Source organism: Wasmannia auropunctata, unplaced genomic scaffold, assembly GCF_000956235.1.
Source record: "Wasmannia auropunctata unplaced genomic scaffold, wasmannia.A_1.0 LD336101.1, whole genome shotgun sequence".
NCBI classification, from domain to species: Eukaryota; Metazoa; Arthropoda; class Insecta; order Hymenoptera; family Formicidae; genus Wasmannia; species Wasmannia auropunctata.
Genome location: NW_012026789.1, coordinates 5,247,563 through 5,270,971, shown reverse-complemented (window position 1 = coordinate 5,270,971; position 23,409 = coordinate 5,247,563). Strand labels below are relative to the sequence as shown.

General features: G+C 38.3%; 1 protein-coding gene across 8 annotated transcripts in view; it reads right to left on the bottom strand.

Moving 5' to 3' along the window:
* The window catches only part of LOC105460273 (disks large homolog 4), a 305,292-nt gene that overhangs the window by 113,524 nt on the left and 168,359 nt on the right, over nucleotides 1–23,409 (bottom strand). For 7 of the 8 annotated variants that reach the window (XM_011706715.1, XM_011706708.1, XM_011706727.1 and 4 more), the window contains exon 6: nucleotides 3,726–3,761. The exons of the other annotated variant lie outside the window; for it this stretch is intronic. In XM_011706715.1, coding sequence (XP_011705017.1) covers nucleotides 3,726–3,761 — 36 coding nt within the window. The remainder of the gene's footprint in view (nucleotides 1–3,725; nucleotides 3,762–23,409) is intronic. 8 annotated transcript variants of the gene reach the window in all.

Here is a 23,409-nt window from a genome sequence, read left to right as displayed (position 1 = left end):
TAACTAAACTATTTTGTTTCAACAAAAATTTATCGTATTTAACTCAACCATTTGATTAAAAATACACACTATAATTTATTATTCTCACATCAGTATCGTTTAGTCAGTTTGGTACACGGAAAGAACAATTTTGCTAAATCCAGATCTGAAAATAATTTTCGTTCAATAATCAAAATAATTTTGTGCAAAAGTCAAAATTATTGCTATAAAATATCAAAATGTTTTATAGCAATGCTTATCAGTTTTAACATTCCAATAAATTATTTTGATAATTCAACAAAAAATTATTTCCAGATCTGTTTTTAGTAAAATTTTTAGACCTTTCAACAAAATCGTTCTTTCCGTGTACTTGGAATTTGAACAAATATATTACTTGGATAACTAAATAGCATGCAAACACAAATAACTACTAGTATTTTAAACAAAATAATTTAATTGAGTTGGTTTAATTAATTCTTTATTAAAAAATTTTGATGGTTGACCTAAATGAACTATACCTTTCTTTGTGCAACTACGGAATTGTTAAATCAACCATTGGCTGAAACAACTATACAAAGTTAGTTCGTACAATCGATTTTTTTTCTCAGTGTAGTTATATTAGCCAAAATCCATACATGAAATTTATTTAATGATTTAACATCAGCCTTAATCGAATAACGAATCGATCAAAATATCAACGAAAACACGGATTTCGATCCAATAAAAGAGATGAAAACAATGAAATGCGTGATAATTAATTAGCCGGATGTGCGGATTTCCACGGCAGTTAGCAAATATTTTATACCGCGCTACGTTTGCATGTACATCCGAAGAGAAAGATGTGTATGTGTGTGTGTGTGTGTGCGTGTGTGTGTGCGTGCATGCGTGTGCGTGTGTGTGTGTGTGTGTGTGTGTGTGTAAAAGCAACGCGTATTGCTGTGTGTTTATGTGGAATTAACTTTCATACTGTGTGATAATTATTTTAAACTTCCCGACTATCGAAATTTAGCGTTTATAATGAAAGCGGTGTGCAAAATACCTTGTAAAATTAACATCACTATTATTATAATGTGTATAAAATTGTGTGTAACGTTCGATTTTACTGTATTTACACTGTATTTTATTGTATCGCTCGCAAGATCGAGGATAAAAATTATATATTATAAAAGTAATTATTATTGCCGATAGGAAAATAAATTAATTAATTCCTTTAAAAATTTTTAAATCTTCTCTATCCAATCTGGATATTATGAGAATAACGATAAATAAAATTTACTTTTCTTTTTAAATATTAGGATTTTAAACGTAAAAACTTTATATCTATTTTTTTTAATTACATAAAGTTGTTCATATCTTCTCTTGCATATTTTCTCAGTCAACATTAGTGTCGGTCCACAATAAGGCTTTTAAGCCTTACACCGTAAGATATTGACCTATTACAATTAATTATTTTCCTCATGTTCGACTACGATTGGTCTATTTCTTACTGCTTAGGGCTTAAAATCCTTATTGTGAACCGACACTTATGTTTAAGAAAATCACATTTGAGGTTCTTTAAAACAATACAAAAAAAAATAGTACACGCATTATCACATTTGTATTTTTCTTTCCACATTAAAGATCAAAATTACAGATTTTATGAAGACAATTAAAGATAACAGGTATTATAAAGACAAGATCTAATTGTATGTTATCTAATCGCTTAGAATCATTGAAGTGCTAGCAAACTCTCGAGAAGCAACTGGATTAGTTTCATGGTAAATTGGATAAGACCGCTCGATGAAACGGAAGCGAGGAAGCGAGCGAGTAGAAGGAAACCGAGATGACACGATTTCCTGCACGCGCTACAAATCGATTCTCTCTCGGAAGCACGAGAAAGTTCGCGCGGGCCGGACACTTCCGGATCTGACGCCTCTTGCGTCTTGAAGGCCCGCGGTATAATAATCACCGAAGTTAACCGATCAAATGATGATTAAGGAACGACGCAATCGTTGCTCGTAGATTAGATTCCTGCGCTATACCGGGAAACGGTAAGGGGGATCGTTAGCGCTAATGACTCAGGGGCAAATAATTATCCGTTACGTCTTCTTGCGCGTGTAATTTACGAGGAGACATCGCGCAGCAACGATATGAAACAGCAATTACGTCATGATAAACTTCGACGTGCGCGCCGAGATATAACCTAACCGTCGTGCTGTCTTATAAAACACTTGTAATATCCTGTCTCAATTTGGTCAGCTGTCGTTGCCAATTTCCGAATTTTCATTCTCTTCCGATCGCCGGTAATGTCTCTGTCGCGCAATGAACAATTTTTATCATAATAAATCAACATGAACAGGCTATTATACGGCATTTTTGTAATATTTATCGAGTACCTATTATTATACGGAAAGAATGATTTTGCTGGAAGATCAAAAAATTTGGATCTAAAAATAATTTTGTTAAAAACTCAAAAATAATAAGCATTGCTGTAAAACATTTTGATATTCTAGCAATCAGTTTGACTTTCCAACAAAATTATTTTAAAGAATTAACAAGAATTATTTTTAGATTCTGAAAAATTTTTAGACCTAGCAAAATCATTCTTTCCGTATACAGGTATTGTAAACTTTATAAGTCGAGAACATTATTTTGAGGAAACTGAAAGTTTTGACTGCCTAGCTTTAATAGTTCTATAATTTTTAATAGATTAAGCAAATAATTTAGGTCATATAGAAACTGTTTCAAAATTAAAATAATATATAGATTCATGCAGTGATTCACTTTATCTTGCGCGAATTTTCTTAGTATTTTAAAAAAAATTTTAATTTTATACGAAAAAGTACTGATATTAAAGGCAAAAATATTAAATATAATTACATAAAAATGCGTTGCAAACATTGTATATTAAAATGAAAAAGTTATACTAGTTTCATTTGTTATAAAGCAGTTTCCGTATTATTCCGCAGCCATGCATTGCAGTGAGAGTTCTAACCATAAATAATAATTAAATACTTCTTAAACAATTTATATCATCTGAAGAAGACGAATCTATGTGTATCGAAATGAAACACGCTTTTCAAGAATTCTGTTTATTTCCAAATAGTTCTGCGCTTATTTCAGCATTCTAGCGAAACTTTAAACAAACTTTCAACATCAATAAGATATTTCTTAAATTTAAATAGACTATTTTTGTTTTAATCGCAATCGAGAATTATACAACTTATTAAAAGTAAAGCTAGACCTCGCAATATAGTTTATATTGAGTTGCCTTGAAATAATACGCCAGCATCGCGCACACATTGATAATGTATACGGCAACTGATCAATTTGCAGAAATGCGGGACACGCATTGCGGGAACTGTTAATCGTGTCATCTGTGTAATTAATGGGATAAATGCCTTCAATGAGATCGATGAGATATTACCGTTCGTATTTAATCATATGCAAATGCGTTCTACTTTCGCGCCGAGAGAAAAATTTAAGCGGCCACGTTAATATCAATCAAACAATATTAAAATTCTCGACATAAAATTTTTATAAAAAGTTTTTTTTTTAATTTTAAGCAAACATCACGATAAGCAACGCCTTCACACCGATTTATGACGTCAAAGTTAGCGAAGTTAATTCACTTTATCAGTCGAGTGAAACGTGTAAATTAAAGGGGACGTGAGCGCACGTGACGATTGCGATTCTTCTCTCGGTCGCGACTACTTGCTAACAATCTCTTTGTCACGGCTACTTTTTGCCACCAACTTTCTACTTACGTGTCTCGTGTCGGCCGCGAGAAGAGGGGTGTGTGCCTGCAACAACCGAGCGTTCAGGGAATTAGAAGAGAGGTCACCTGACTTTTTGCTCTTTGCTAACTTGGAGCTTCATGCTTCCGGCAAGACCATTCATCTCGCGGATTCCAAAAAAATGATCAAAATATCGCGGTATCGTTTCATCACAAATATACATTTTATGAAAACATTAAGTTCTACATTTATATACGGCCCAGTTTCGTAATATATGGTTAACGAAAAAGTTAGGTTAACTAAAACTTAAAAGTTTACTAAAACACACTTTCATAAGCTTATAGTCAAATAAACTAAAGGTTACGTGTTACATCAGTTGAGTTGGCACCAAGTTAACTTGATGGTTAAGTCCTAATCAAACGTTATTAAACAATAAACTTCTTGGTAATTTTTAACCTTTAGGTAATCATACATTGTGAAAATGGGCCTAAGATTCGAAAGATACCAAAGATTTGCATTCAGGAGTGTATTCTTTGATGAATTTTAATGGACGCGCATATGATAAACTGTATAATTATGAAATTATCTAACAAGAAGGATTACGGAATTTTCGCAGATTAAACTTCCGCGGACGCGGACAAATCATTATTATTCACCACGTGTAACTCTCACTTTAACTAGATTATAACCGAAGTTTAATCTACAGCTTTGGTAACAAGCTATAAAGATATAAATTGTTTTCAAATTCATCATAGTATACGCTCCTGCAATTTAATGCAAACTTTGCAAAACGTTTCATGTTATTACACGAAATGTATCCAAACAAATCTAGTTATATTATTATTATTATTATTATTATTATTATTACAAATGACTTCAAAAAATTTTGCAATTAAACAAATCCGCTTTTTCTTTCATAAAAATCGAGTTAATTAAAACGGATCGGAATATGTCAAAAAAACAATAACGATTTGTCGCGTGTAGACAAAAATTTTTGGCCTTGGCTTTTTAAAAGTTATTTAAGTTAGTGCAGCTTAGGAATTTTTGGAATTAGTGGAGGTTCTTGGGGAAATGTGCAGGCATGCTGTATAACATGTGAATTCAAGGGAAGATTGTCCATGCAAACTTAAAAAAACAATAGAAGGGAGATATTTCTGGCCAGTAGCGACGTCGTTTTTGTTGATTCGGCTAAACGGTTAAGCTCGCAGGTATTCAGATGCCTTCTTCGCAATGCAAATTCCCTCCTTTTGCATACCGCGCGCTTATTAAACGCGCGGTGAGCTCATTAAAAGCGGAAGTTGACAACGGCGCGTGCGAGCACGAAATTCTCCGCTTCGCATAATTATCGCTACCCGCGATAACTGAACTTCGCGTCGCGATGTTACGACGAATTTCATATTACGTCGTCGCGGGATATATGTGGTAAGGCTTTAAAACGCATGTTCAATGTCGGTTGTTAAAATATTACGTTCCACGTGATATCCGAGTCATATGTAAAAAAAAAAACATCGTGTCGGATGTCACGTTGTAACTTCGCGTGCGCTTCTCTCATTCGGAAAAAATGCAATGTAGGTTTTTCAATCAATGTTACTTCAATGCTGTTAGATTAAAATATCTGTCCAATGCACCCTGCTGTAGGCAAAGAAAAAGAGAGAAAAAAAAAGAAAAAGGTTGCACAAAGAGAGGAAACGGGCGTGGAGGTAATTTTCATTCGATTAAATTCAAGGAGAGAAAGACACACCGTCCTCGTTTTCCCAACGCAATTCCGTGCGCGGCTGTACGGGATTTCCTGATCATTTTCACGTGTACAAGGTCCCGGGACATTCGCGGTGAGTAATCCGTGTGCTGCAAATCTGATGAATCTCGACGGAGTTTACGACGGGGAAAGAAAAATACGAGACGCGTTGATGCGAGAAAACGCCACAGAAAATATTTTTTTCTTCGTTACTACAGTGTGTAGCCCTAGGCAAGATTGTTTCATGCAATAAATTAAGTATCGGCACTTGTAATTTTACGTTGTTACTTCGCCATTAAGTAAGATATATTGATTTGCACGATGTATATGATATGATTATAATGAACATGTAAAGTAGACTTGATGGTGTACTTTTGATCTGCGAACCGATAAAATAAATTTAAAAACTGAAAAAACTGGTTTGTTCCATTAAGTCGAGTTATTATATTCAATGCCACAAATTAATTTACATTCTAGTCGCACGCTCCATATCTATCTCAAGTGAACTACGCAATTTAATAGAATTATGTTTTTGAAAAAAAAGTCTCTCGAATCGAGAGAGAAAATCGGATAAAATATCGATCCGTTAAATAAAAATGTTATTGAAATTGTAACCGGAGAGACTCTCTGAAAGACATCACATCGCTCTTCCCGATTGCATTACATGATCCATTAACTTAAGTATGGATTCCGGGCATCCCCGGAGAGAAAGACATCGGGGATTATTAATCGACACGGTCGTTATCGTTAAACGACGCGCTATCTTTCCGAAATTCTTACCGGCGAAATGGCAACCCTTAATTTTCCAGGGTCGAGGACGGGAAGTGGCCGCGTGTACGGCCAAATTGAATTTCATATTTCGCTGCGCATCGTGAGTCGGGCTTCCGGCGTTCCCCTCGTAATTAATTGCCATTCAGACCTATACCTCGCTACAGTGTACGAAATCCGACGGGGAAAAAAGTTCGCCTTGTCACGAGCGAAATCAGCGTCCTAATTTCCCTTTCTTGCCATCGCCCTCGACACGATACGATGATATCCTATCCCTCGCTCCCGTTTTCGTGCGGGTTCGAAAGGAGTAGCACTTTAATGAAGATGAATCGTCGCGATTAGCTCAATCGCCGAAAGCTTTTTCTCGATGAATACACGGTGCGATCGTGCAATTACTTTAATTTGTTCCAGCAAGCTCTGCCAGAAGGATTGACAATAACGAGTTCGTTGAATTTTAAACACAACGACATTATTTATTCCATCATGATATAGGATTATAATAAATAATTAGCGGGCCTATATTATTATGCCTCACTTGCGAAATAGCCATTTTATGAAACTAGCCAGAAAATGCATTAATGACATTTTGACAGATCAATTTAATTACCTAACGTAATATTTCCTGTGTACGCGATGCCGTTCCGTCTATTGTTTTTAACCGGAGCTTGAGTTCGGTATCATAAAACATTTCCGTGCTGCGAGATAGCAAACTTTGTTTTCGCGAAAAAAGAAAAGAAAAGGAAGAAAATAGACGCAGGAAGGGCGTCCTGAAAATAAAACGTGGCGCAGTCCTTCCTTCTATCATGAAACGATGAAAAAGAGCGTTTGGTTTCTCCCGCCGTTTCTTCGTTTTGTTTTATACATACAGCGGTGCTATCATGTTCCGGGGCTGCAGCATCGGGCCTTTTTTTCATGCAAAATCGAGGAAAATTGAATTTGCGCCAGCGTGTAACGCGGGAGATCGAGAGAGCGCGCATGGTGATACACGCACGAAGAGAGGAAAGAGGGGAAGAGGGGGAACAGGCGCGGGAAGACAAAGTGACGAGTGGCGGCCAGAGATGCATCGATCCGCCCGGAAATACTCGTGGACGTATTACACTCTGATTTCCGGCGATGTGATATCGATCGTGATATTCCGTACGCATTCCCGAAACACATTTGCGTGCGTGCGCATTCGCGCGCTCTCCCTTTATCGGCCCGAATTTTCCGTCGCAGAGGATATTGCCCATAAATCTATCCCTCGCGAGTTAGTCCGATACATACAAACGCGGGAGAATCTTTCTTTTTTAATATATCGCGGCAACACATTTCATTCCTTTCTCTCTCCTGTTCTTTTTTTTTCAAATCAACGCGAATTGCCCTTTCGCGCGCAAAAAAGTTTCGAAATTTCCAAGTTTGTTGTAAAATTCAGTATTCCTACGATTGTGGAGTGAAACGAAAATAAAATCTTCCAAAACATTAAAAAAAAAAAAAAAGAAAAAAACGTCATCTGCGGAAAAAAAACGCAGAGTACGGCGAGAATCGGAAAGCCGGAAGAAAAATTCTTCCGCTACAATAGTGAAAAGTTCATGACTGAATTTCGCGTTATTGAGATTCTCAGCAAAAAAAAAAAATTCGCAAGGCAGCAAATTTAAAAAGCAAAAATCTACGCGTGTCGCTGCGCTGTCAGCTCTATTGTCGATCGAGGATTGTCGAAGATGTCGAGGAGGCGAGGCAGCGCGCGCGACGACAACGCTGCCTAATGCATCTCGGGGCACATGCACCCCGTCGCCGACAAGGCCACTTTGCTTAGGCAAAGAGAATCGCCGGGATTCGGTTACACATTTACACATTTATGGAATATCGATTTTCGTCGGCGCGCGAACCACGCCGCCGCCGACGACGACAACGACGACGACGGGGAAATTATTCATATATTCGTCGTGTCGGTGAGACATACCCAAGGGTTGTCGGCGTCAAAGCCACGCGAGATTGTACCGCTGGCTGCCACACAGGCAGATCGATTCGCACGGACAACAAGCGCGGGAGAGCAGCAAAAGGAGCAAATTGAAAGTAACCTCTCTTGTTGTCGGGCAAATTTTTAACTTCTGCAGTACATGGGCGGCGCGGTGCGCGAGACACACAGCGGAAGTTCGCGCAACGTTGAAGTTCGCGCCGCGCAAAGTTGCGAGGGGCGAGCGAGCCTTCGCCGGCGAAGTTTTCCGGACGTGAAAAGATTAAAGAGGATATTAACTTCCGAAAGAAGAGCTACAAGATGCGCCAGTATAAAGAAATAAATTTTCACGAGAAGACCGCGAGTTGCGAGTTGCGCCGAAGCGCCGTATGACCTAAAAGAGTTCGGGACCATCTGGGGGGAAAGGCGAAGAAAGAAAGGGGTGAGTAGCACGAGATATATATACAATAATTCATCCCTTGTCCGAGAAAGGATTTCACGTAGGTAAATCCTGCTTGCGGCTTGACTTGAGAAATTCGAGCTTACAATTCTTTCGACAACCAGCGCGTGTCCATCTGTCGGCTATCAACATAAAGGAAAATGAAACGTAGACGGAAAAAAGGTACGGCGCGTGAAACAATGCAAGAGATAAATGTCATTAATTAGAAGAAAAATTTCTCTCACTCGAGCTCGACGTCGCGTCATTTGTGAGGAGCTAGCAAGAACGTACATTAGTAGGGCGCTTCGTGACGGATTACGACGTCAACAAAGGGTCAAAGAAAGAATTTTTTCCAAGTTGCCAGTCACGAAGCTGAAAAATTTAATTATCCGACCGGACGCCACGTCTCGCGCTGCGAGGACGAGGATGAAAATATTCGTCTCCCCTTTCAAGCGCTTTTGGACAAACTGCACCAGGGGTTGGGAGGAGGGGATGGATAGGAGAACTTACGAGGCTTGAAACGGTAGATCGATAGGAACATGAAACGCGCGGCGGCGGCGGTGCAAAAAGCGCGAGCTTACGCGTCGTGGTAATTAACGTGGCTGAATCTGAGGCGGAGGAAAAAGCGACACTGCAAATTCGTCGATCAAAATAGCCCTCCCCCCTTCGTTTCTTTTTCTTTGGCGCGTTATATGTAGATATAATTACTTGTGTATATATATAACCTTCGTGCGGCAACAGCGGAGATTAATATTTCCGAGGCGTGCCGCGGAAACTGCGGCGTAAATTAAGGATCGATTTGTTGCCGTGTCTGTTTACGACAAGCAATTTTGAATGTTGATTAAAGGTGGGTTTTGCAATTTCAGCGACGCCAGCAAATTCATTATTATATATTCTATGTCATGATGGTAATTTACGGATTTTATTATGAACTTAAAATCTTTTCACATCTATAATGGATCGGGAATCAATTCTATAATACATGGCGTTACGTTTTTCTATATGTCATGATATTATTTCTAACCATCAAAAACAGAGCTTCGTAAATGACAAAGCGCGGTCCCTTGTGTAATGTCTGCGATATCTCCGATACGTTAAGAGCAATGTTTAAGAGATACAGATGTAAACAATAGATACAGACTATCTCGAAGAGCGCATTGATCTCGAGCCGGCAATGAATCAGGATTCTTTAGATAACACTTATCAGCTACAACGACGCTGGAACCGTAACAAAATTCCAGGTAAATTTTCACTTTCGTCTTATCAATGCTGCATTCTTGACACAACGGAATGCCGTTCACGCGACGTGCGACGGTGATATACGAAAAACTCGTCGATGTTTTCACTGGGAAAAAACAAAATATGTGAAGTACGTGACAGAAGAATGTAGAGAGTTAACAATGTGTCATCCATTGACGTAATTAGAATGTTTCACCCACAAAATTCACATTGATATGCTCATTTTGTTTGTACGTAATCATGAATAATTTTTAATTCTTGAACTTTTAAGTAAATAAATCCGTTGCTGTACTAAAAACACATCGTATTAGATAGTAATATCCTGGTAATATATAAAAAAAATGAACCACATGCTATTCCATAATGAAATAGGAATTGCCATGTGCCATGCTTTGTGCGACTCGTGGGACACATTTTTCGCATTTGTGGGACAACCCTCCGAAGATTAGAGACGGGCGAGGGTCAAAGTGGCCGCGATGTGGATCGTCGATGGAATTCAATTACTACTCCCATAAAACCGACCCTAAACGGAAACCATTAAATTTCGCGTCCCTGATCACGCGGCTCTCTTACAAGCTATTTTAGAATCCAAGTAATGGGTAATTAATTCTTGTCACTTCCAAATCCCCTATGTTGACATGTTCATGATAAATTAAATATAATAATAATTAATTGTATGCAATGATTTACAAATTTTATAAATAATAGTATTATACATAGATCACAGTGATAAGAATAAAATAGCAAAACACACAATAGATGAGGCGGCAGTCGAGCGACCAATATTATGCCCTATCTGAATGTTAAGTTACAGTTATAATTGATAATATATTACATACATTATTTGTCATCATAATTCTAAATGAATAAATTATCAAAATCATTTCGCATTTGTTAGAGTAAACATAAATGTTCTCGGATCATGTTTTTATCATATAATTATATCAAAGAAAATGAAATTAGAAAATTAGAAGCGCGAAAATTTTTTAACTACTTCGATGTATTTTTTAAGCTGTTTTTAAGCTGACAAAGATACGAAGATCCGCCATGTTTCGTCACGGGGGTCTAAAGGTCTACCTCCAAAATTACTATCTACGTTCGCCGAGCGTGAAGTTAGAGGGTCTATTCCGGTAAGGGATGACGGTAATTTCGCGGGTTAAGGCCGATTCACATCGAGGGTGAAACTAGTTGACTGTCAAAGGAAACGTCCCGCCATTCGTATTCCATTATCCTTCTGTTTTCATTTCTTGAAACAAAAATTGTCTCGTTTTTAATTTATTTTTTACGGCACAATCCTGCATAGTAGTTTACTCGTCAATGTATAATATTAAGTCCTTTAAAAAAAATTCAAATAAAATTTGAAGACTCAAGATTTGATAATCTTTAATTTCTGGAATTTCTTTGGCAAGAGATGTTTTTTAAGCTTTTTATTTATTAGCGGACTTTAGTTCAATATAAAGAATAATATAGAAATCTAATGAAATTACTAATTATTCGGCATACAACAGATATGAGAATATTTCGAAATGTTTGTTATGCATTTATGTCACGTAAACAATCTGATGTTAACATAATATGTTTTACAGGATATCACATTTTCTGTATTTAGACCATCATATGCAAATGTCAGTGATGTTCAAAGAGTTTAAACGCCCGGCATGAAATATATATGGAAACGGGTTTTGCGTTCGCGTTAGTAGCGCAATTCTGATGATTACGAAGCAAATTTACCAGCGGATCTCTGAAACAATGAATACTAAAGGATGGCATGAAAAGGCGGGAATCTCCCGGTTCCAGCTATTGCCTTTCGGGGTGAAGCGGGGCAGGTCCGGTCAGCGGATACGTCCCTGGTGAAATACGTTCGCGGATACGAACGATCGTCCATTTGTCCGCTGTCGACCGGCCTCCCCCCTCCCCTTCCATGAATCGCTTGCAAGCCCTTTCGCCCTTCGCCAGCCCGGCCGCGCTGCGGGACACGCTCGCCATTTCTCAGCTCGGTTCAATTTAAGGAAAGCGCCTGCCGCGGCCACGCACCGATCCATTCGTACGGATTTGCCTCGCTTGTCGATACCCGATACTCGTGCGTATGACCTGTCCGTAAGTTCTGCGCTCCCATTTCCTCCAAACGCGGCATTTTGTCGCACGATACAGATTGTATCCCAGGGAATTGCTCCGCGTACTCTTCGACGAGGTCACCAGCTTCGCGCATATTGTTCTGTTACGATCTGACGAATGTATCGTTCGATTTGAATGTATGGAATGTGCAAAGATATTTACTTAATCAATCAACTTTATTAGCGACTGATATTAATCAAATGTATAACCGAAAAATTGGCCTTGTATATTGAATTGGAATAAACTTGTTTCAAATTTAAATAGAATTCAATTTTTTTATACGATTAATATAAATAAGGTCTACAGAATATTCTTTAGAATATTCTTTTAAATTACCTTGCAATTATTTTAATTCTTTGTCCAATGTTAACTTTATCGCCGAAATCATTTCATTTAATTTTACCAAATTTAAAATTCAACATCCCCCCCCCTCTCTCTCTATCTCTCTCTCCCTTGTCTCTATTTTCTTTTGAACTATTTTCTTAAAATATTAAAGATATTTTTGACAAACTTGCCTAAATGGCTGAAATATTCTGTTAACCATGATGCAAATGACATTTCTTTGTATTTTGTATGTATTTCCTTGCATAAAGAGATCAGAAAACGGACACTCGAAATTTCTGCTGCTATCGCGCGCTTGTCATTTTTTCAAACAGTGCCAGACTCTTGAAAAATACTTGTTGGAAACATGCAGTACGAATTTGCCTCGCGATGTAACAAGGAATAGAAGTTCGTGAACTTCGGGCATGTCGAGCATCGACCGGGCTCTATCTTCAAGGTATCCGTTACAAGATGCTTAGTTCATAGCGGTAGGTACTTGTGTCACAAGTAAGTACAGTCTCCCACGCAGCTTCGCGACAACTCGCAACAACTTCTGCAAACTTGCATCGACTGTTAATGCACGGCCACCAATAGAAACACGCATCACAAATTTCATGTTTTAATCTTAAGTCCACTTCTTATTTTACTCTAATTATTTTCGCATGTTTACCGCATATTATATTACATTTAAGTTAATGGCATATCTACAAATTTGTAGCAAGATAAAATTATAAAAATATATATATTTTCTCTTCTGCTTTAAATATATAAAAAATCAAAATAAAAAACCGTATATTTTGTATATTTAATTTGATAAAATCTATAAAATGTTAAAAATAATACAATATTTTTATCTTTATTTATTTATTTTTAGATTTTCGATCGCTGGTTCTTATCGTTCATTCATGCTTAATAATCATATTTCTGATATAAATGTATAACTGTGGAAAATCTAAAAATTGTTAAAATTTCTAGACGCCATTTATTCTTCTGTTACACACGCTACACGTTAACGATGTAGGATGTTAAATTTGTAGGTGTCAAACTACCTAAAGGCTCTCTTCAACGGACGCCGAAGCTAGGAAAAGAAGTCATTTTTCTTCCGAGAGAAACAATGGACCCTGCTTCAAAGAGTCCGTCTGCAAAATCCTTCTAACCTTCTCCCCGGGGAGCAGAGATTTTTGCCGAGGCTATTTTTTCGGGCAATGGGTTCATATCTCTGGCTAGATTACGCGCGTTAAGGCCGGGGGAAACTCGCTGGAGACTGAAAATGGACGGGCGAGCGTATGCCGGGCTTCCGTTGTCGAACGAAAGCGCCGACAAGTGCGGCGGCTTAGCGTTGGCCGGTCTTTTTCATCCGCGCCATTATTCCGGACTTAAAGCTTCCGGCTTGATCGTGTAACGTCGTTCGCTCACAACAATGAAACTCGAGCCAAGCACGATATGATCTGCAGAATGACCGCGATTAACGTTGCACGCGGTACATCTGGTCTATTCACGATTTAATCGCGACATCGATTAAGCTACCCTCGCTTTCCCACGTTGACAGTCGAAATTATTATCCTGTTACTCTATTTTATCATTCCACTCCATATGCTATACGGTGCTGCAATAGTAGGTATAGTAATATGTACCAGTTATTTCGTCATTTTTTCATCACTTAACCTTCGATGGATTTAAATCGATGTTCGTGTAAAGTTAAATGGGCAATTCACTGTAACCGTTCAATTTTAAAACCTTGAGGTTTAAACTTGGAATCTTTGTTCAAACTTGAGTTGTTATTAACTAACAAATTTTTTATAAAATCGATAACCATTTAGACCATTATTTAGCCATTTCTCTCAGTTGAATCGCGGGAGATTAAGTCTCGTCAATGATTGATGAGATGACAATTGCTATGAAATTAAACAGACGTGATGTCCGTTATTTATTTTTGTGTCTTATTTATTTTAATATTTTCGTTATAAATTTTTGCCTTAATCTTTTCGCAAGGATAATACAATTTCCGTTCGATATCGATATTAATTTATAAAATAGCTGAGCATATGATATCTACAAATAGAATTAGATATATAAAATATCTGATTTATGGAATATTGACAATTTTAATTGATGAGAAGTTTCTCTCTCTCTCTCTCTCTCCCTCTCTCTCTCTTTGCGCATTCAAGTGTAAAAGCTTAAATGTATCATCATGAGAAAGAGAGAAACAAAGACGATCAAAGTGTAGATTACTCTTCGTAAGTTTCCCTACCCGAGAAGTTCCGACGATCAAAGATAAAGGTCCCGGGTGCATTTTGCGACGTCGCGAGAGACGTGAACGAGAGGAAAGAGAAGAACGTCTTGTCTGGCACAAAATGTATGGTGCAGGCAGCCTACCGTGAAACACTCTATTCAATGGCGTTTGGGTGTCCCCGACTACGGGGGTGTCGGGGGTGCACGAGTTACGCGATTTAACATCGAGTGTGCAACACACCGAGAGGTTTGTCGGATAAGGTTCCCCTTGTCGGTAGATACCCCCTTGATCCGAAGGAAGTTGTTCGGCGAACACTTGTCCCGACAGCAACAGTGATCAATAGTTACGCTTGGTAGCTATAGTAAGTATCGTATAATATAATTATCTGTTTGACTGAAATTTCGTAACCTCCATACAAGACGAAAGCCTATATCATAACAGTAATTATGCACAGTTAAGAATATTTTTTCAAAATCTCTTATTTTAAGCTTTGGTAACTCCGTTTGTGTTTCAAGCTCTCAATGACGACGAATTAAAACAAGTTGGACAACCTAATTAGTTTTTTTTTTTAGTTCAACTTAAGTAAATCTGGAATAAATTCTCTTTTCTCGAGCTCTTACGAACTCGAGAAACATTTCACTAAAAATATCGATTTTGTTGTTCAACAACAAAAATGTTTCATCATCGCGTGTGCTGAAATAAACGAATTTTTTGTAAACATCGAAAATCATTGCAACACGATTCCCTATTTAATTTAACATAAAGCATAGTGTTATTGGTCGATATACCTATATATATATATATATATTTTTTAATTCATTTTAGATTAATTTCTAAATGAATATAAATATTCAATCAGCAAAATCATATTTATGCAGTTTTCAATTAAAAAGCTAAAATAAATTTACACAACATATACATACCACGTGAATGGCGTGCTTTATATTAGATAGAGAGTTGTGCTGTAATTGTTTCCCTTGTTTGTAAAAAAAATGTTATTTATTCCCACAATAATGAGACATTTTTATCGCTGAATAATGTGACCGTTGGCGTATAAAAATTAACTTATTTCAAAGGCAACGTAAATTCTAAATGAATAAACTCGGAAGCACCGTGTAGGCGCTGTTTACATTAATACGGCAACATGGTGCATGTATAGCAACACCCTGGTACATCTAATCTCGCGTGCGCTCGACAAGGCCGCCGCCGCGGGTGCAAACTATCGCTGTCGATTTCTGCGATACATCGCGCGTTTCCCCTCGCCATCGTTCACCGATATTCAATTACAATGAGCACGCGCGCTCGCTCGTGAACGTTACATCTGCGGATTACGTAAGCAATGCTCTTGCGAGACGCGCGATCGCGGGCTGACAATAACGCGCATTCGAGAGGAAACACAGAGAGCGTATCCGGCAGCAACGACGACGACAACGACGACGAAGACCCGCTTTGCCTCTCGATTGGTCGTCAATCTACCGAGTCAATTAGCGGCAACCTGTTCGGTCGCCGCGCGTTTCGTAACGTACACTCGGACGAGCGTGCAGGGCGTTGTGGAATTAACTGGACCGTGATAACCTTGGTAACGCTATCATTAGATATAGCGCACCTAGAGAGGATACATCACGAAGATCCTCCGTGAAATATTTCCCATGAAATATAAATAGTAGGAAAATATTGACGATAATAAAATAGAGCGAATGAAAAAAGTTCTTTGATGTAAAATAGTAAAGGAAAGGTCAACACGACAGTCTAAACATATACAGTTATAAAGATGCACGATTGTTTATGATAATCATAAGGACTACGAAAATAAAAGGCAAACAAAAAAGTGTCTGATGTCACTTTGAAACATTTCCTCAATGCTTCAGAGAAATCACGCAAGTTACGCGTAAAATGGGATTAACTAATCCGAATGGGTTCGAAGAGACGAGGAAAAATGGCCAAATTCGTACTATAGCAGTAATATTTCAGATTCAGCGATATCGATATCGTGGAAATAATCTTTCATTATCAGGGCTTCACTTATTGACTCGCCCGCACGATTTCGCTTGTAATTCATTTAACCTGACACAACGGCGAGTCGCGTGGCGACTGATAAAAAATCGAACGATCCGCTTAGGGATATGTCACGTAAATGTCCCGAGGAGTCACTTCGTGCAAACAACTGATATGTGTATGTGTGTGTGCGAATATTGGCTTACGCGAACACTGCGTGTCTCACGCAGCGTTTGTTGGCTGACGGCGGTGGTTTTGCGAGATTCTCTCTCGGGTAGTTCGCATTGACTTAGGGTTGACTTAGGATTCTCAAAGCGGCTTCGACCGTGTTGGGATCGAGCGCCAATGTAAACTACATGGCACAGCGCTCGGTAAAGCCGGTTAACGCGCCGCGACTTTTCCTAAGTATAACAAATCGGCGTAGATGGTGCAGAAACGTAAATTTATAGATGAGGGGCATAAGGGAGTCAATTTTGTGCACGCGGAAAAGATCAAATGAGACTGGAGATGTCGATGCCGTTCGTATCTGCTAATAATTGCAAATCCGGATTATCCGAAATTATTAACATCCGAAAAAAAATCGAATCTGTCCAAAGTCAAGTGGGAAATGTGCGAATTTGTTGATGCAAATTTTTAAAGAGAAAATTAAATAAAGAATTAATCCTAGAGAATGTGTCAAAATTCATTGATATCGAATGAATTTACACATTTGCAAATTTGAATTTTCTGATCCAAAGATTCTAAAAATCTAGATAATTCTAGACATCTATGTATTTAAGTAAATAAGTATTACAGTTAATCTTTAGAGTAACATATGGATATTACATCATTCTCATTGTTTCAGTTTTAGCAAAGAATTATTTTTATATTAAAGGCAAGGATGACTGCATCAATATTAAAGATATATTTTGATGAGCTAAGTAATAGATCCGCAATACCGCGAATATAATTAAAAGCTACAGTTATTTGTCGCGGCGATAGGTATGAGGTGACCGTCTCAGATAAAGAGACTAAACTTCGCGAACTTTCTTCCTTTCCATCAAAGCTACTCCTTAACGGCGGAAAAGTCGACAGGTGTTTCTAGGATCTTGTTTATGTCTCATAGTTTATTTCCTTTATTTCCGCTCCTCTCTGTTCCTTCTTTTCATTCCCACTCTTTCTCACCGTCGCTTTCTCGCGGAGCTATTCGACGCACTCTTATCGCATGAAGCCGGTCGTGAAGCCAACGAGAAAAATGGTTCTGCGATTTTCCTTCCTTGCATCTCTTCCAACTTCGTCGCGACGACGGCGCTCTACTCCTTCCCCGCCAGCTGTTTTTACGAACTGTTTTTCCTCTTAGTGCGCCACTACTCCCCGTTTTTCCGCCGTCCGCAAAGCTTTTCCGCGACGTTTCGTTTCGCGTCGCAACGGCGTTTACAGGGGAAAATGTAATAAATGGCTTCTATTCGTTAACCGTCATAAGGTAAGTAAAATAGAAGATTGTTTTTTTATCTATAAAACACGTTGACATTTCTAAAATAAATTTGAATAAAAAACGAGCGTGTGATTCGTGGAACCTTCAACAGCGATAGGAGAGTTTAACCAATTCAGTAACGTTCACGCATGCCTGATGCGTAATGTTTGTGTTTGTGCAAATATTGTTTCTGTATTATAACCGGGAGAAATACTGCACGAGGGGGATATTAACATACATGCAAATGCCAGTTCAATTAATTTACGGTAATACATGTCGTTTTGATAATTCGACGGTATTCGACAATTTATATCGTCGCTCGGAACGAAAACAACGCGCGGTACTCTTAAGTATTCATAATCCATCTCGTTCTAGCTCGACGCAAAATTATTCAGCGCTGCATACTCATATAGACCGAGAGTCATCTCGCCATTCAATTCAATTTCGCCGTTAATTAACTCAGTATCCAATACTGCATGTAATTGGTATGCGAGTGTTTTACGATCTATTGTTCTTATAAATTGAACAATTGGAAAGGTGGATAATAATACTCTTTTTTTCGCGCGTTGTCTATATTATTGTTAATAACTATTACAATACCCAGAAATCAATAACCTGTGTAGTAATTTTTACACTCATAAATAATCAAATCATACTACTGAAAATTGGTTAAATTAAATTTATTGAAATAAATAAAATTAGGGAATGTAGATGTAGAAACCTTGTATTCTTGTAAACAGCTCATCAAACTATTCTAATTTTAAAATGCTTTTTAATTCTAGAATAAAATAGAAATAATGACGAAACGTTGTAAAAAAAATTGCTTGTTAAATATCGTATCGTCCAAAAAAACGCCAATAAGTCTTAAAATCGCTGATCAAACACTCAATAAGATTTATAGAGAAGGTTGTGCAACGTGCGGTCACGTTGCTAAGAATACTGTATCGTGAATTACGTATGTCTAACGCAACTCTCGCTCACATGCGTAACTTCGTGCCTTGAAGGCACAAAGGCTCTTTAAAAAAAATCCCCAAGTTGTAACACATAAGTGGTAAATACAAGGTCACGGCATTTAGAAACTCATTCTACAATAAAAGTTCGATTATAGAGTCCCTTGTTTTTGTTCCAAAATAGGAAGTATTATTTTTTATATGTTACAATAATAGGAATGCATCTTAATTATATCGAAGAAATCGAAGATTATTGAAATGTTAAATAAGAATATTTTTTATACCAATAAAATATCTTAAATTGCTAGATTATTCCTTAATATTAACAGAAAATTAGTTTTATCAGCTAAGTTTAGACATATTTTCAAAGAGAAGTGTTTATAATGATTTCAAATTAAATCAACGCAGTTGATTTAACTAAATCAAGGCACACAATTATTTTCGACAGGCCGCAATTGAAAAGTCACTGTCGAGATATGAAAGTTCGGTTCAATGTAGAATGACTCACCGTGTCGAGATTGAATAGGCTCGAGACCTTCTTCAGAATCTGCGACTTCTTCTTCCTTCTAGAAGTCATCTTACTGTTGTGCTATCGCGGTTCCACTGAGAGCGATGTTTTATTAATCCAATTAAATACCGTCGCTCAAATCGCACCAAGGCACATCATATCTTTCTCGTTCTTCTTACAAAACGCACGAAACTGCACAGCACAAGATAGGCACACGGTCGAATGGGTAATGCTAGTGGCTTCACGGACGTGCGTGCGAAGGACACGCGGAATTTACATCTATTTGATTTCCCGCAATCTTCATGATTGCGCACAAACCTCGATTTAGTTAGGTTGATTTACGTCGAAGGAAAGAAGATTCCTTATTCGCTAAAGTTGCATTCGCCGAATTGTTAAATAAAACATGAAGTCTCTTCGCGATTAAATAATTAGCTATTAATTTTTTTAACAACAAAGCTGTAGAGATATTTTTAAATTATTAAAAAATATTCTGCTAATTATTTATTGCATCTGTTTCGCGAATTACAATTATTACAATATTAAATCGTTTCCATGTTTCGCCAACTACTCGCTTTTTCATTAAATTATACGTTATCACAGTTTAGTAGGACACGCGTGGATTTCCCCTGATGTTACAGAACGCTACCGGATTGTTTAAAATTCGAGCACGAGCAGCGATGTCAAAATGGTTTAAAGCACGACGAAATGATACACACGCGATACTATCTACTCTACGTGTTTGTTCCGAGACCCGTCAAATGTCGTTCCGTAAGTGAGCGTTTCTATTGTGTCGCGCCGAGGGTCGAAAAAGAAGCGATAGCTGAGGTGGAGAATTCACGTCTGACTCATAGTCTAATTGCCTCGGTGGCAGGTGTACGAGCCCAGGTGTCGAATTTCGGTGATTGCGTGACGCGGAAAACAGGACACATCTGCTCAAACTTTGAATTTCGATTTCGTATTCGATTATGTGTTCCACTTGATGGGAATTTTTGACATGCCTCTCTTAACCGCGTACAGGCACACTTGTCATCGTTAATTTTAATTTAATGCTCTGCAACAATGGTGAAAAATAATGAATCCATGAATCGTAATGCATAAAGCGTTATAATAAACGACCCAACTCGGTTACGTAAATAAATTTGACGGGGAGAGGTGTAACTTTTCATAAGGAATATTTATTGTTGAGTATTCTCTCGGCGCGCGATAAGCGAAAAAATACGCCCTACGCATCGCACCTGCGTATCGTACGTAACCGCCGCGAGTGACCCAATTGATAAATCTCAGGGACGTCGGATCGCTTCGCAACGGAGAATTAATCTGAATAGCGCGCACGTGAAATTGTTTCACTGTGCTCCAATACCGTTCGACCGACCGATTCTTCGGCGGCGAGAATCGATTGCCGCTTGTCACGGAACGATATTGTGTTACGCGAACGTATAAAACGGGCGCAAATATGTTTTCGCTCTCGCACGGTATCGGACAGAGCGCTTCGCGGAATGCGTATATTGGAAACCTTAATTGCGCCGGCAATCAAAATTAATAGATCCGATAATTTCAATCTTAATCGATTCTAACCGATAGAAATCGGCGCGATGACCAATTCGTGTTTTAATATCCTTCGTTAATTTTGCGCAATAATTACTACAATTAAAATACCGACGAAACGCATCGGGCTCGCGCGCGTGAGAGAGGCCTCAGAAACGGGAATGAGAGACGACTGATTTTTGCGGAGCGTGCGCGAGTAAAGGTTAACGGACGATCCCTTGTTAAAGAGAATGCACTCTCTTTCGATTCCTGACCGGGGCTGAAATTCCGCTGAATTGCAACGCCCGGGGCGATCGACCAGTGAAAGTGAGGCCGCGAATAGTCATCGACGCGTTTCTCGACAGCGGAGGAAAGCCCGAGTTCGGGTAACAATAAAATATCAGGCGTATACAAGAATAACATGTTAAAACAATCGAGTCAATTATTTCCGGAAAGGTGACAACGCGACATTGAAGAAAAGTCGATTATTCAGAGATCTAGTAAGTTTCAAAATAAAATATGAAATTATGTTACTCTTGAATCGTCGTGTTTTCACGCATAACTGTTAAACCTTTATTCAATAAGACACTAACACATGATTGTGATTCATCGTCCACGTGGACGACTGCAAATCTCAAGTAGCATCAAATTGAGATGCGACGAGTTAGCGAGGGACAAATGCGCTAGAAACCTATTTGTCTGAACTGGTCTCTACAGCAGCGCAATATTCAAGTTTCGCGTCACGTTCCGCGTTGTCCGCAATGCAATTGAAATGCAATTTAGTGCCGCGGAAAAATTTCCGGCATACCGAGTGTCGGGGAACGACATGTCGCAGCGTGTATTATCAGTTGATCAATTGTTAAATCACTGTCTCTGAATTCTTTCGGTATAGCGATGCTAGATTACGCAACGCGTTTTCATTGTTACGTTCTCAAAGCTCGTATTCCCGGTTCGAGGAAATGACTGTATACGATATCCAAAAACCAAAGTTACCAAAGCATTTTTTAACGATTATTGCTTTAATGATCTTAGACTATTTTAAATCAATAGCATATAGCTTGTCTGTTCTAGCAAACAGAAAAAATAATGCATTTATTACGCAATCAATTAGAAATTACATATAAAAGATAATGATTTAAAAAATTCTCCTTTTCTAGGTACTGTCTACGATATTTTTATCTCTGAGACTAGTGCAAGATTTTTTGTCTGCAATTATATTACAAATTGTAGATATACTCGTAAATAGTTAACAATTACAAATTAATATTTACACATAAAAGAAACAAATATATATCTATACACATAACCGTCTCAGAAGCCAAATGGATCGATTTCATTCCTTACGAATTTCTTAATTTTAGTACGTAAATCAAAGCACATAACTAAATTATAACTCCATCACTTTCTTCTAGTTTTTATTTAACTATAATATCAACTAGTATTAACTAGTCCGGTTTCGGAAAGGCTTGCCATAAACTGATACATCTCGTGGAACGTGATTTTCTCTCCGCTCGCACAGTTTCAGAACACCGCGTACATGACGGCCGTGCGCCAGCGTACGCGCGTGCTCTTGCGTGCGCGCGCTGGAGATCATAAACAGGTTGTCTATCCGTCTCACTCCGGCGCAAGGGGAGCATGTATACGCCCGCCGTACGGCAGACTGTCGCGACGAATAGCGTTCGCGCGCCCCGGGAAAACCCCACGGTCTCACAACGGTCTCCATTTCCACGTGGACGTCCCACGCGCGCGCGTATTTCCCACGAGAGGTGACTACGCCGTTCGATCGGAGGGGGAACTGTTGCGCGTGTTATTATTATATCGCACAATTGTTACACGTATATACGAGCCGTTCGTTGCGTGTGTGCCATTCCTAACAACTACCATCAGTCCATTTTCGAGGAAGCGATATAACATAATCGAAGAAAATCATTAATATTTCTCGCATGTCTCAGAGTGACAGGCTATTCTCGTGACATTATTTTTGTCATATGTATAAGATTCAGCTTTACTCCAGTTTTTGTTCTTTCATTTATAAAAACGTCAGTCTGCGTGTCAGTCTTTATTAAACAAAAGTGACAGTCACTTGAAAATGTGATCGAAAGAGTACGATTAAATTAAATTAAATTATATGAAATTATTTTAAATTTATTTAAAATATAAAATCGCGATACCTATATTACATTTTTGAAATTTGATACATCTCTTAAAATGACTGGTCTTTAAAGCGAAAAGGTAAAGGAAAATACAAATCGGGTTTGGAGTAATTAAATATACCGAACAGAGATGGCTCGCGAGCTTGGATCGAGCAGTGCTGGAAAATGGAGATAACAATGTTCAAAGTAATTTAAAAAGTAATTTGTGAGACAAATAAAGCGGCAGCGAGGAGACTTCTGTCTAAGTTAGTAACAATGCGATGCAACTTTAGCATGTTTTTTTTCTGTCTCTCTCAAGAGATATTTTCCTCTTAAAATAAAAGCGTTACCTCCTCCCCCACCCCCCCC